This window comes from Sinocyclocheilus grahami, unplaced genomic scaffold, assembly GCF_001515645.1.
Source record: "Sinocyclocheilus grahami isolate Dianchi unplaced genomic scaffold, SAMN03320097.WGS_v1.1 scaffold1027.1, whole genome shotgun sequence".
NCBI lineage: Eukaryota > Metazoa > Chordata > Actinopteri > Cypriniformes > Cyprinidae > Sinocyclocheilus > Sinocyclocheilus grahami.
The window spans coordinates 85,968-98,801 of record NW_015506206.1 but is presented as its reverse complement, the minus strand read 5'-3'; the positions used below and the strand labels follow the sequence as shown (position 1 = coordinate 98,801).

General features: G+C 36.6%; 2 protein-coding genes across 3 annotated transcripts in view; both read left to right on the top strand.

The window, feature by feature from the left end:
• Positions 1-997, top strand: part of LOC107565780 (tudor and KH domain-containing protein-like) — a 14,155-nt gene extending 13,158 nt beyond the window's left edge. Inside the window, exons 10-11 of the mRNA XM_016251055.1 lie at positions 266-354; positions 476-997. Of these exons, the coding sequence (XP_016106541.1) occupies positions 266-321 (56 nt within the window). The 3' untranslated portion in view covers positions 322-354; positions 476-997. The remainder of the gene's footprint in view (positions 1-265; positions 355-475) is intronic.
• A 1,218-nt stretch (positions 998-2,215) lies between these two features.
• On the top strand, positions 2,216-12,829 carry LOC107565795 (MBT domain-containing protein 1-like). 2 transcript variants are annotated; one of them, XM_016251074.1, is made up of 17 exons: positions 2,216-2,379; positions 3,432-3,633; positions 4,445-4,578; positions 4,669-4,783; positions 4,898-4,980; positions 5,058-5,175; positions 5,260-5,394; positions 5,538-5,626; positions 6,347-6,581; positions 6,676-6,731; positions 6,808-6,912; positions 7,008-7,155; positions 7,253-7,335; positions 7,453-7,687; positions 8,684-8,755; positions 9,234-9,401; positions 10,835-12,829. In XM_016251074.1, exons 1-17 carry the CDS (start codon positions 2,359-2,361, stop codon positions 10,951-10,953), a joined length of 2,118 nt encoding a protein of 705 aa, XP_016106560.1. In that variant the 5' UTR covers positions 2,216-2,358; the 3' UTR covers positions 10,954-12,829. The 2 variants fall into 2 exon arrangements, with proteins under 2 accessions (XP_016106560.1, XP_016106561.1); XM_016251075.1 differs by lacking the exon at positions 9,234-9,401.
• Positions 12,830-12,834: the final 5 nt, after the last annotated feature.

The window sequence follows — 12,834 nt, the reverse complement described above, 5'->3', positions numbered from 1 at the left end:
TAGCTTTTCAATTAATGAAAAGGATTTTTAATAGTATTCATTTTAGTGAACAATTATTTTTATCAGCAGCATTTCATTAATTTTTGTTTTTGTTTTATTTTTGTTTATGTAAAGGCTAATTCTTAATCCGTTAAAGGTCTCAAAATGCAAAAAAAAACAAAAGAAAAGTGGCCAGCACATTTAAATTTAGTTTTCTGTCCTTTTTTTATGATCTATATCAGTTTTGCCGTTTTATTCTTTTTATCTTCCTCTTGTCATTTTTCAGAAGCTGCCTCAATTTCTGGAAGTGTGGATGACACTGTTGATGAGGAATTCAACTGACAAAAGACCAAAGACATGTTTGCCTTGATATTGGTAAGCAAACATCAGTATAGTCTCATATTATATATTGTTTGGATGCTCCTGTATATAATGTCCCATTTAAGACCTGATGATTGATTTAATGATGTCGCTCTCCCTGTATTCTCCTCCCCAGAGACCAGTTGTTATCCTCATTTAGCATTCTGCACATGCTTCCTGTCTCTGAGAAAGAGCCTTACTTGACTACACCACCTGCTCAGACTACCTGTATTTACTGCAGAAGTTCTCTCATATAAGGAATGGTTTCCACAGTTTATATCTTATCTAAACTTTTTGGGACATCTGGAAGACATTTGATGGTTCATTTTTTTTACTGTTTTCACTTGTGTTCATCTCATTTACGTATAATAGGTTACGTCAGTCATTCTTTGCATTTCATTAATCGTCTGAAGAACAGATGAAAGACAGTTGCAGAGCTCAGGGAACTCATGATTGAGTTAGTTAGGAACCTCATTATTGTGTTTGTCAGTGATATGATGGTTCAGTTTATGTTGACGGGTTTTTTTTTTTTTTTGTACTGTTTGAACTTTCTCATTTTTCTGTTAAAAAATATTTATGTTGTGAATTGAGTTTTATTACATTGAATGCTGCAGTATGTATGTGTATACAATCAAATAAAGAGTATTATTATAGCCCATTTTTAGTTTAATGTTGTATTTTAGTTTTTGAGCGAGCTGAGTGAACACAGTCCTATGATGGTTTTTGGATCATTGTTCTGCGATAAAGTGGATGTGATGAATGCACACTGTTTATTTGAACAAATAATGATAGAATAATTCAAAGGTTGTTATAAAATATGCAAGATGTTACGTGAAAGTTATTGAAATATCCAGGAGCTAACGACAATGGCAGAAAACACATGCAAATGGAACTAGATAATATCTCTTCCTTTTATATTTTAAGAAAGCATAGACTAAACAATGCAATTGTGAGAAGCAGCAAATAATGAAATGAAAATGTAATGTTTAATCCATAAATAAGGTCGTCAACTTAATATACAAGATTACTGATTGTGCTTCGTGTATGACAAGTTCAAAAAGTTTATGCTGCTTTTGAGTAAAATAAAAGTATGTTAATGTTACGAGGTGTAGTTAGGTTAAGCGAAAACTAATTTAGTTGTAAATGTGAGGCAGTGCATCAATAGATTACTGTAAATAAGTTGTAAATCTATTGTTTGTACCTCTTGTAAAAATATATACGATAACACATTTAAGTGATTTTCTTAAATATCAGAGGCACTTTTTTCCCTTTTTCAATAAATGATTATTGAAAGAAAGGATATGCTTAACCTTAAGAAAATGTTGATCATCAACCTCAAGGTCTGACTTCAAATCCAAATTAAATCTATTTGTGTGATTTTACAGCAATAATTATTAAATGTCAGAATTAAATTTAGCCTACTAAAAACTTTGCCACAAATAAATGACTCAAACGTAGGCTAACTAAAAGGACAGGGAAAATGTATTAATTTTTGATCAGCACAACAGGGTTTGGAAAGGTATAAAATCCTATTTTTTATTTTATATATTATTATTATTTAAATATTTATAATAGGACTACAACAGCACTCCTCACTGAACTATACAAGACACATCCAGACATTTATCACCCCATCCATCATTTAATCCTGTCATATTCTATTACCACGAAGTTATGGCCGAAGACATATTATATTTAATAGTTATAGTCAATAAATCTGCTATGGCACCACAAAGTCGGTATTTATTTGATCTGTAGTTATTCACCCTCACTAAAACATTTCCTTTGACCTTATATGGTGTAAAAGGTGCAGACCAGGTGAACCGTGATTGGCTTATACTCATGTCAATCATTCTAGATCCACGCGCATGCGCACTTGAGCCATGGCAATTGTTGATAATCAACTGGAGTTATTTTTTTCCTTTAGAGTAAAATAATTTCAAGCCAGGCCCTTTCCCCCAGGGGGGCTTTTGGACCATACCACAACGAACATAAGATACCGACTTGCATGAAGGGCTAATGGAAAACCCAAGGGATATGGTAAGAAAGAGTTTATTTGAGCCCGCTTCCTTGATTTAGCGCAGTTAGCGGCTAGCAGTGTTAGCCGTCCTCTTTGTTTTGGTTGTCAGAAACAGATCCTGCTCGTCACACAAACTACAAAATGTACCTCATTCAAATCACTCGTAATACTCTCTATGGTATGTAATCGCTTATTCAAACTAGCTGTCTCACTAAATGGTGCAAATACAAGTGATAATGTGTGTGTTTTGTGTAGGTGAAATATACCCGCAGGCCCATGTATGTGTAAATGTTTGTGTTTATGTTATGGTCTCAAAACATAGTCAGTAGACTGTATTTCTGGGGATCATAAACGCGTTAAGCACGTTTTCATGAAACGTTCTGTCTATGTAGAAAGCTCACTGGGTTTTGAAACACAACAAATATGTATGTTTCTGTTGTTTATATGACCTAAAAATCACTTTATGGTGGGTTATGGGGATATAAAATGTGTCGATTTTTAGTCAGATGGTATTTTAGCAGGTGGTAATGGAAATGGCATGCGTTCAGATGAAGAAAAGTGTCTGAAAATCATACTGAAATCAGGTCACAGGGTTTTGGACAAATCCGTGTCTGTTGCACCAGTCTAGTGCTTAAATGGTGAAAAATATAAAAATGTAGAATAGGAAAATACAGCAGATGCCATATGGAAATATTAAATGAGATTCTTTTGCTTTGGCTGTCTCCTGTCTTGTGCTGTGGGGATATTGGGTGCTGATTATATTGACCCTTTTTACATGATATTTGCTTTTTGTGACCCATTAGAACCTTCAATTTTATTCATGTGATTTGGTCTGCTTCCTAATTCGCAGCTCATTAAAGCGTTGATGAACTAATATAAAGATTATGGTTATCACTAACTGTAATATTAATCCGGCTGTATTATGTCAAAGGTAATCATTTATTGAAGTATTAGTGGTATATAAGTGAGCTTTAATCCTTGTCTTTCTTTGCTCTTCCATTAATTTGACGTTCTTTCTACTCTCTTTTTTTTCTCTCTCCACATTTTTCACTCCTCTCGCCTCGTTGCGTAGGCTGAGCACACACACCGCTCGGAGAGGAAGAGAAGAGATTCGTTCGGGATGTTTGACGGGTATGACAGCTGCAGTGAAGACAGCAGTAGCAGCTCCAGCTCAGAGGACAGCGAGGATGAAGTCCCCAGCATGCCCGCCAGCCTGCCAATCATCAAAAACAACGGCCAGGTGTACACCTATCCTGATGGAAAAGCAGGAATGGGTTAGTCATTTGCATATATAGTGGGGTCCAAGAGTTTTGATTACACAAAAAATTGGTTTTGTTTTTCATTTAACCCTGGAAATAAATAGAAAGTATTATATTTTCAGGTCAACTTTCTGTTTATGGAAATCGTTCGTGGTTCCAATATAATTTCTGATTTCTAAAATTGTGTAAAATTGACTACCAAACAAAACAAAACCTACCTAACAAAAAAGAAGTAGGCTATGGTTTGCATTTCATCTAGGATAAATGCGTTCAGTATAGTGATGTGTTACGTGATCTCGAAGAGAGTCAAAACCACATTTATTGTTTGGATTTTGTGATAAAATCACAAGTATTTGAAAGCTGAGACTGTTTGATTTTAAAGGTAACAAAGCACAATGCTTGTTGCGATTTATTGAATGGCAGGTTCACTACCATTAATGTTTCCATTGATGTGCGAATGAAGTTCGCACATCAATGGAAAACAGCTTAGACTAAAAGATTGATCTTGATTTAGAAATCCATATCCGTATTGAGTAATCAGAAATCAATATTGTTAATCCAGCATTAGGGTCCAGACAGCTTATATGTTTACATGTTGTTGTTGTTGTTGTTGTTGTTGTTGTTGTTTCACCACATTGTGTGCACAAAATAGTCACAGACACAGTCAAAATTGGAAAAATGCTAATTAAACGTCACTGTTTCTGACTATTAATTTAGCCCTCCAGAACAGGCAAAAAAAAATTCAGACGGTTTTGGCTGAAATTTCAGTGCGTCATTAGTTCAATAGTGTGAATATATGATTGATTGATTTTGTTTTGTGATGCAGCAACCTGTGAGATGTGTGGTATGGTTGGTGTACGAGATGCTTTCTACTCTAAAACAAAGAGATTCTGCAGTGTATCCTGCTCTAGAAGCTATTCCTCCAATTCTAAAAAGGCCAGTATACTGGCAAGACTTCAGGTAACTACTTATGGACTTAAGAAGCACTCCTAATCAAAACACTACCTGTATTGTTGTTCATTGAATGTATTCTTCTTGTGTCCCATCAAGGGTAAACCACCTACGAAAAAAGCAAAAGTCTTACAGAAACAGCCATTAATGGCAAAGTTGGCAGCTTACGCACAGTATCAAGCAAATCAACAGAACCAAGCTAAATCAAAATCAAGTAAATATCCAGGTTTAAAGTGTCATTATGTTATTGTATTCCTAATTGATTAATAATCGTTTGTAGCAGTCGCATCACTTAACCACAGCATCATTTGTTCTTTTGCTTGTGTAGTGGTTCCTGTTGAAAGCTTTGACTGGGGCCAGTACGTTTGTAGCAATAATCTTGTTGGGGCACCAGTCAGCTGTTTCAAACATGTGAGTACAGGCAGAGATTGGCAGAACATTGTTTTTTGTTTAATATTTTGACTGTTTGTAACTTGATCACTCTTCAGGTGCCCATGGGTATGTGCTGGGGTGACATAGCAGAGGGGATGAGGGTGGAGGTCATCAATTCTGACACAAACCTCTCCACAAAAGTTTACTGGGTAGCAGGGATTGTCAAACTGGCAGGTAATGTTGTATTTTAATGACTGCCAAGGTTTTTCAAGTATTATAACTGGAAAAGGTATGATATTTATTTTCATAATTTCTTAGGTTTTAAAGCTCTTCTGCGCTATGAGGGTTTTGATAATGACTCAAGCAAAGACTTCTGGTGTAATCTGTGTATCCCAGAGGTCCACCCTGTTGGATGGTGTGCTTCTAGTGTAAAGCCACTGGTGCCTCCGAAATGTATGTAAAACATTTAAGCCTTTCTAAACTATGTAATAAGCTGGTTTCTTTGCAGTTAAGGTAGTGTGAAGTTGCCATTGCTGAATAGAAGTAATTATAATTTTTTAAATATATTTGTTTATATATATAATTTGTTTTCATAGCCATCCACCATAAGTATTCTAACTGGAAAGCGTTTCTTGTGAAACGACTCACTGGAGCCAAAACACTTCCACCAGATTTCGCCACAAAGGTAAGATACTCTATCCCAGCAGTGATCATGAAACTGTGCTTCAGTAGAGAGAGAGACTCTGGAAAAACCAGTGCAGCAAGATCTTCCTGATATGAAGATCACAAAGCGTACAGGTGTCAGACTGCTTTATTGTAACACAGGAAGCAGACATCAATTACCATTTTTACTTGCACATCATTGTCTGTCACTGAGATAAAGTGCAATAAATAATAAAAAAATTTGTTCTTGTTTATTTCTTTCTTTCTTGTTTTTTTTCTTCTGTTGTTTGACTTTTTGAAAGTAGCACCCACAATTACTTTTATTTGTATATAAAGGCATAATGAATTATAGAATTAATATTCAATCACAGTTTTTTCCAAAAGAAATTAATACTTTGATTCAGCAGGGATGCATTAAATTGATCAACATTTACAGTAAACACAATGTTACAAAAGGTTTTTATTTCAAATAAATGCTGTTTTTTTTTATTGACTTTTTAAAAATGTATCAGTTTCTACAAAAAGTGTCTACATTTTTTTTTAATATTGTTTTAAAATGGAACAATATTCCACAAGATTACTGTTTTTAATGTGATTTGATCAGTTAAATGCAGCCTTGGTGAGCATAAGAAGCTTCTATCAAAAACATAAAAAATGTTACAAAGCTCAGCCTTTGAATGGTAGTGTACAAGTCTCCATCTGTGAGTAAGTTTTAACCATTTGTTTAAATGTTTAACTGAAGGTTCACGAGAACATGCAGTACCCGTTTAAGAAACTGATGCGTGTGGAAGTTGTGGATAAGGCTCACCTGTGTCGAACTCGCGTGGCCCTGGTGGAACAGGTGATTGGTGGACGTTTGCGCCTGGTGTATGAGGAGAGCCAGGACGGCACTGATGACTTCTGGTGTCACATGTACAGCCCACTCATCCACTCCATTGGGTGGTCACGTAGCATTGGACACCGTTTCAAAAGATCTGGTCAGTGTGCGAGTCCGAATGGTTTTTGATAGACCTTTTCAAATTTGATTGAGCAAAAAATAAAGCTAAACGTGTCTAATGTTGCACTCTGCAGAGGTGACAAAGAAAATGGAGGGTCAGATGGATTCTCCCTCACAGTTGTTTCTTAAGGTATGCTTGTAATTGCTTTTTTAAATTCAACTGTGTGTTTACAGTCACATTCATGTGTCTTCTTTTGAACCCATAGATTAAGGATGTGGATCAGAGTGGGGAATGGTTTAAAGATGGAATGAAGTTAGAGGCAATAGACCCTCTAAATCTCTCTGCTATATGTGTTGCTACTGTAAGAAAGGTAATATGCCATTTTGACATTTTTCTCTGTTAGACTCAAACATTGAGTTGGGCAAAAAATCACAAGGAAGAAGTATTTTTAACTATCTCTCTCAGGTGTTGGCAGACGGGTACCTAATGATTGGGATTGATGGTTCTGAGGCTGCTGATGGGTCAGACTGGTTCTGCTACCATTCAACCTCTCCCTCCATCTTCCCAGTCGGCTTTTGTGAAATCAACAACATTGAGCTCACACCCCCAAGAGGTGCTTTTCCTCTCTCTTCTGCAGTGTGATCAGATCTGACTGCATCACTGAATGAAATTGCACCATTTTTGCTAATGAATCTGAAACTGCTCCACAGGGTACACCAAACTCCCTTTCAAATGGTTTGACTACCTCAGAGAAATGGGTTCAATTGCAGCTCCTGTGAAACTCTTTAACAAAGTAAGTTTCCATGCATAGACTGAGGATTTTTTTTTATTTGTCAAATTATATGCATTGTGTTGTCTTAAATTACACATTGGGATGCATGCATTAACTCATGTTCTCTCATGCTCTCAGGAAGTACCGAATCACGGCTTCCGTAAAGGGATGAAGCTGGAGGCAGTGGACCTGATGGAGCCGCGTCTGGTATGTGTCGCCACAGTAACCAGGATTGTCCACAGACTCCTGCGCATTCATTTTGACGGCTGGGAGGATGAGTACGATCAGTGGGTGGACTGTGAGTCTCCAGATCTCTACCCTGTAGGTTGGTGCCAACTGACTGGCTATCAGCTGCAGCCGCCTGCCACGCAGAGTGAGTGAACAGTCTAGAAGATTCTGATTCTAGAAGGTTCAAATTGTTTCGTAGCAACACTAAGAAACAATTTATTCTCCCATTAAGTCTTTTAAAGTCTTCATAGTCTTCTAAACTTTTAAGTTCTTATTAGTTCTTTTGTTTTTTAATTTAGCTTTACACAACTATTTTCTACTCTCTGTCTGACTCTTAGATTTAAACAGTTTGATACTGTAAATGACTTCTGTTATAGACTGACCTCTGTATACCAGCATAGACATGTCAGAATGAAAGTTACTGAATACTGAGTAAACTTGGGCCCATCAAAATTTTTTTTCATTTGTGTTGAGTTGTGCAGTTAAGTCAAATTTATAATTACAATCAATCAAGTGTCCTTTAACAGTTCACGTAAAGGATAGCATGAGTCACATGACTTATGTACTATGCAAAGTGTAAATAAGAATAGGCTAATCATTTTGATTATATCTATAATCATGTATTATTTAATATTGATTAGTATAATATTTGGAATAATAACAAGATAACGTCTGTTAATTTTTATTTATTTATTTAACTTTTTTTATGTATTATTATTTTTTAGTTCAGAGCAAATCAAAATCCTGCTGTTCTTTTTTTTTTGTAAGCTATAATGTGTTTGTATTAGGTTTTAAAGGGATAGTTCACCCAAAAATGAACATTCTGTCATTAATTACTCGCGCTCATGTCGTTCCAAACCTGTAAGACCTTTGTTCGTCTTCGAAACACAAATTAAGATATTTTTGATGAAATCTGAGCGCTTTCGGACCCTCCATAGACAGCAAGGGTCCTACCACATTCAAGGCCCAGAAAGCTCTTGGATTTCATCAAAAATATCTTAATTTGTGTTCCAAAGATGAACGAAGGTCTTTCGGAACGACATGAGTGAGAGTAATTAATGACAGAATTTTCATTTTTGGGTGAACTATCCCTTTAATGATTGGCTGCATAGAATAACAGCTTGTCCCTTTCGTTTCTCAGCCGCAAGAGAAGCACCGCCAAATGTCTCGAAACAGAAAAAGAAGACTGCACAGTATAAAGGACAAAAGAAAAGTGAGTGTAATCTTTTCAATCTGTCATCTTCTCTCTCTCCTCTCACCGAACACTGATTGTTGGGTGCAAAATTAGTCCAGGAGCTGTTTCTTCTGGGTTTTCCTCAGCTTTGGGTCTGGTCTGGTTCTGCTTGATAGTCGGTAGCAGTTTCAGCAGGGTCACGGATAATTACAGACAACTGTAGCCATCATCCTTATACTCGGGTGAGAAAGAGTGGCACGCTCCCTCAGGGTGACCGAATCTGAGCAAATGTTTGGTAGGGATTTGCAATCATCATGTTGGGTTCCACATTGTCTTTTCTCAGGGCTTCAGTTTCTGAACAGAATCACCCTTCTGTCATGTAGAAATCAAATTAAGTTTCAGATCTGAGTTGAAATTTGGGCTCAGCCGGAGGAAGGCCCGCAGTGTTGTGGAGTGGAGCTCGGTAGCCTGGGTAACCTCAGTAACTTCGGTAACCTCAGTCTGGCTTGGTGTTTAGAGAGGAAGATTCCAGTTGGGAGGAGGCCGATCGGTTTGGGTGGGCCTCTGAGGAGGAGGAGCTTCTCGGGTGATGAAGAGCAGACTCCGCCCCATTACCTGTCCCACTTCTCTGGGTCCGGGCGACCTCCCACCTCAGGTGTAGAGCATGATCGCTCTCTCAACTCAGGTAACTCAATTCTCCATCACTCAGGGAGAGGGCGCCACAGAGCTCATTCCTGTAGAACTTTTCAGGTCGGTCGGCGTGAAGAGTTGCAGTCGTCAGGTGTCTGAGTCATTTGTGCCACATACACCATTAACAACAGCTACATGATAAAGAAGGGTAGTTTTATGTTTGACTCAGAAGAATTGTCTTCGTGGTCAGTTTCATCCCACATCTGACCTTTTCATTCACTTTAGGGTGGTGTGAATTCATAGTTTTTGAATGTAAAAGGAATAGGTCACCAAAAATACTGTAAATTCTGTCACTTGACCTCATGTTCTTTACAACCTCTATGACTTTCTTTGGAACACAAAAAGAGATCATATTTTAAATAATATGTGACCCTGGACCACAAAACCAGCCATAAGGGTCAATTTTTCGGAATTGAGATTTATACATCATCTGAAAGCTGAATAAATAAGTTTTTAATTGATGTATGGTTTGTTAGGATAGGACAATATTTGGCTGAGATACAACTTTGATTTGAAAAATCTGAGGGTGCAAAAAAAATCTAAATATTGAGAAAATCGCCTTTAAAGTTGTCCAAATGAAGTTCTTAGCAATGCATATTACAAATCAAATATAATTTTAATATATTTACAGTAGGAAATTTACAAAATATCTTCATGGAACATGATCTTTACTTAATATCCTAATGAGTTTTGGCATAAAAGAAAAATCACACATTTATATGTATGTATATCATGATTCAGTAAGGTTACGATTAAACTGTTATATTTGTTATACAAGAAAAACATGTACAAGAAGCACCAACAAGCACAACGGTTATGGAATTGTTACCAGATATGTGCTCCAACATTGCAGATCATTTATCATTCAATTAAAGTCTAATCGTATGGGTTTTCTGTTTGATGTATTCAGTCCAAACTAAAAGTTCTAATTAAAAATAAAAATTCTTCAATATGGGACTTTTTATAGAAAAAGAAACCCCTTCCATAACATATATTATATAATAGCTATTCATTTTTCAGCTGTAGGTTGCTTTGACCATTTTCTATATTTCAAGTCTTTTGAAGCCTTACAGGATGACATGAGGGTGTGTAAATGACAACATTGATTGAACTGTCTTTTTAAATATTACAGGTAAGTTTATGAGTCTACTAAAAACCTTGCGTATCGCTGCCTGGTGGATTTCATTATGTGAATGCTTCTGCTTTTGACAACTAATTTTGAAACCGTAAAAATGGAAAAGGTTGGTTTCTGTTGCTCTTTTTTTTTTTTAGTTTTAAGTGTAGTGATGCTTCTCCTTTCCATCTACGCTTCTTTATATCCGAGTGTGAAAATGTTTCTATTTACTGTTGCATTTAGTTGTCCTTCTTTTACCAGTGTGTTTGTCATTTTATGGATTGGTGTTCTTGTGTCTCGCTTTTGTTTTCCAGAGGCCTCACTGCAGTTGAAAGAAGAGACTCCTGAGATGGACGAGTTCACCTTCTCGCAGGGCATCTCAGACCAGGAGAGCAACGGCTCAGGCAGTTTCTACATCAGACAGGAGCCCTGAGCAGCATCAGCCATCACAGCGCCTCACCTCACTGCCAACAGCACTGGAAAAATCCCACTCGGAGCGATGCACACGAGGCCTGGAAGAAGACACAGTGGCTTCCCCTCACACCAGGTCTCTCTTTTTGTTTTTGTTCCTTTTCAAGTTTGAAAAGCTTGAAGAAAGGACTTCTCAGTCATTGATCCGAGAGAGAAGGGTGTGTATACGAGGGGATTTCGTTTGAAATGGGGATACTGTTTTTTGTTGAAACAATTTGCCCGATGGACTTTTTCTCCTCAGTGTTCATTGTACTTGAAGTTTTCTTCACTTTTTTTTCTGTCTTTATTTCCCCTTTTGGTGAGAAGAAAAAAAAAAAAAGTTTTTGGGGGTAAGATTTCAGTACCTTGTATGTTTCTCGTGCTGTTTCATTTGTTCTGGATGGGTGTGCATTTGGTAAGAGTAGTAAAAATCTATATCGAGACAGTATATTCATATATGTATGACATTCATATTAAACACACACATATATAAATATTTAAACGTATAAATATAGTAGTGGAATGAGGGATGATGGTATTGAAATCAAACCTTACTGGTATGAAGAGTAGACTAATGGAAAACACTCACAATTTGCACTACAGGGATAAAAAAAATTTACGTTTTGGCCTGTAAAACGATAGTAAAAACCTGCAGCTTTATTATATTATGTGATTAACAAACATAATTATAGAAGTGGGATGTGCTCAAGTCAAAGTGAATATTGTGATATGCAAAAAAACAAAACAAAAGTTATCATTTGACGCTGATGTTTATGGTTTTAATTTGTTCTAAAGAGCCATTTTTATACAGGCGGTCAGAGTATTTTGTGAGCCGTCGAATAAACCGCAAGCAATCACTGCTACCTGAACACTACCTTCCTGTCATCTTTGATGTTGACGGCACAGCAGAGGATTCTTCTGGTAGACTTTCTAGTAGTATTGCGAGTCTCTGAACAATACAGCGCCAGCTTGTTTGTTTACCAGCCTCTTTGTTCGTGCATCTGCGAGGAATCGCATCACATCCCATGCATTTTTCTTAACTCACAGCATTCATTCCAGAAGAAAACCATTTTTACTACCTCTAAAAGAAAAGGTTGAGGATTCATGTGGTTCCTCGGCCTCGCTAAGGTTGCAATAGGTAGTTTTCATGCTCCATTTGAAAGGGTATATTCATTATATTTTATGCAAATGGCAACTATTCACACTTGGACACATGGCTTATTTCACTTTAAAAGTCTACACATCGTTTATATTTGTATCATAGCATAGAGTTCTTGAAATGGAAAAGAAAGTTATGCAATAATAATATCTGTTGTTTTATGATGTCTTACTCTGAAAACAAAAATCACACAGCTCATAAATATATAGACTAGAAACATTCTATCGACTTCAAACAAAAATATTCTTACAATATATTGCAAAACTGTGACAATTTTCTACGAGCTAGACTTGAGCTTTCCCTCTTATAGATCGTTCTGAATGTAAATAACCTTTATAACATCCTATAGAATCATCAACCGATATAACATTTGCATAGTGGTTTATCTTAGTATAACTATAAGCTCTATTCAATACCAGTAAGGTTGTTGGTGAACTCTCAGGAAACGTATCTCATCGACTTCTGCTTTATTTGAAGGTTCGCGGCTATTGCTTCTAAGATCATCCAATTCTACTTTGTTTCCAATATTTGAAGCTCCTGACAAATGTGACCATGTCCTTGTTTTCCTCTGGTTCATCTTTGCTTTGCATTCATCAAATGCCGAGTACATTTTGTAAATGGTCACCCACATGTTGTAGTTAGATCCATGTTAAATTATGGTTTGTTGTATAAAGAACCCATGTTTTTTTCCCCTTTCTCTATTCA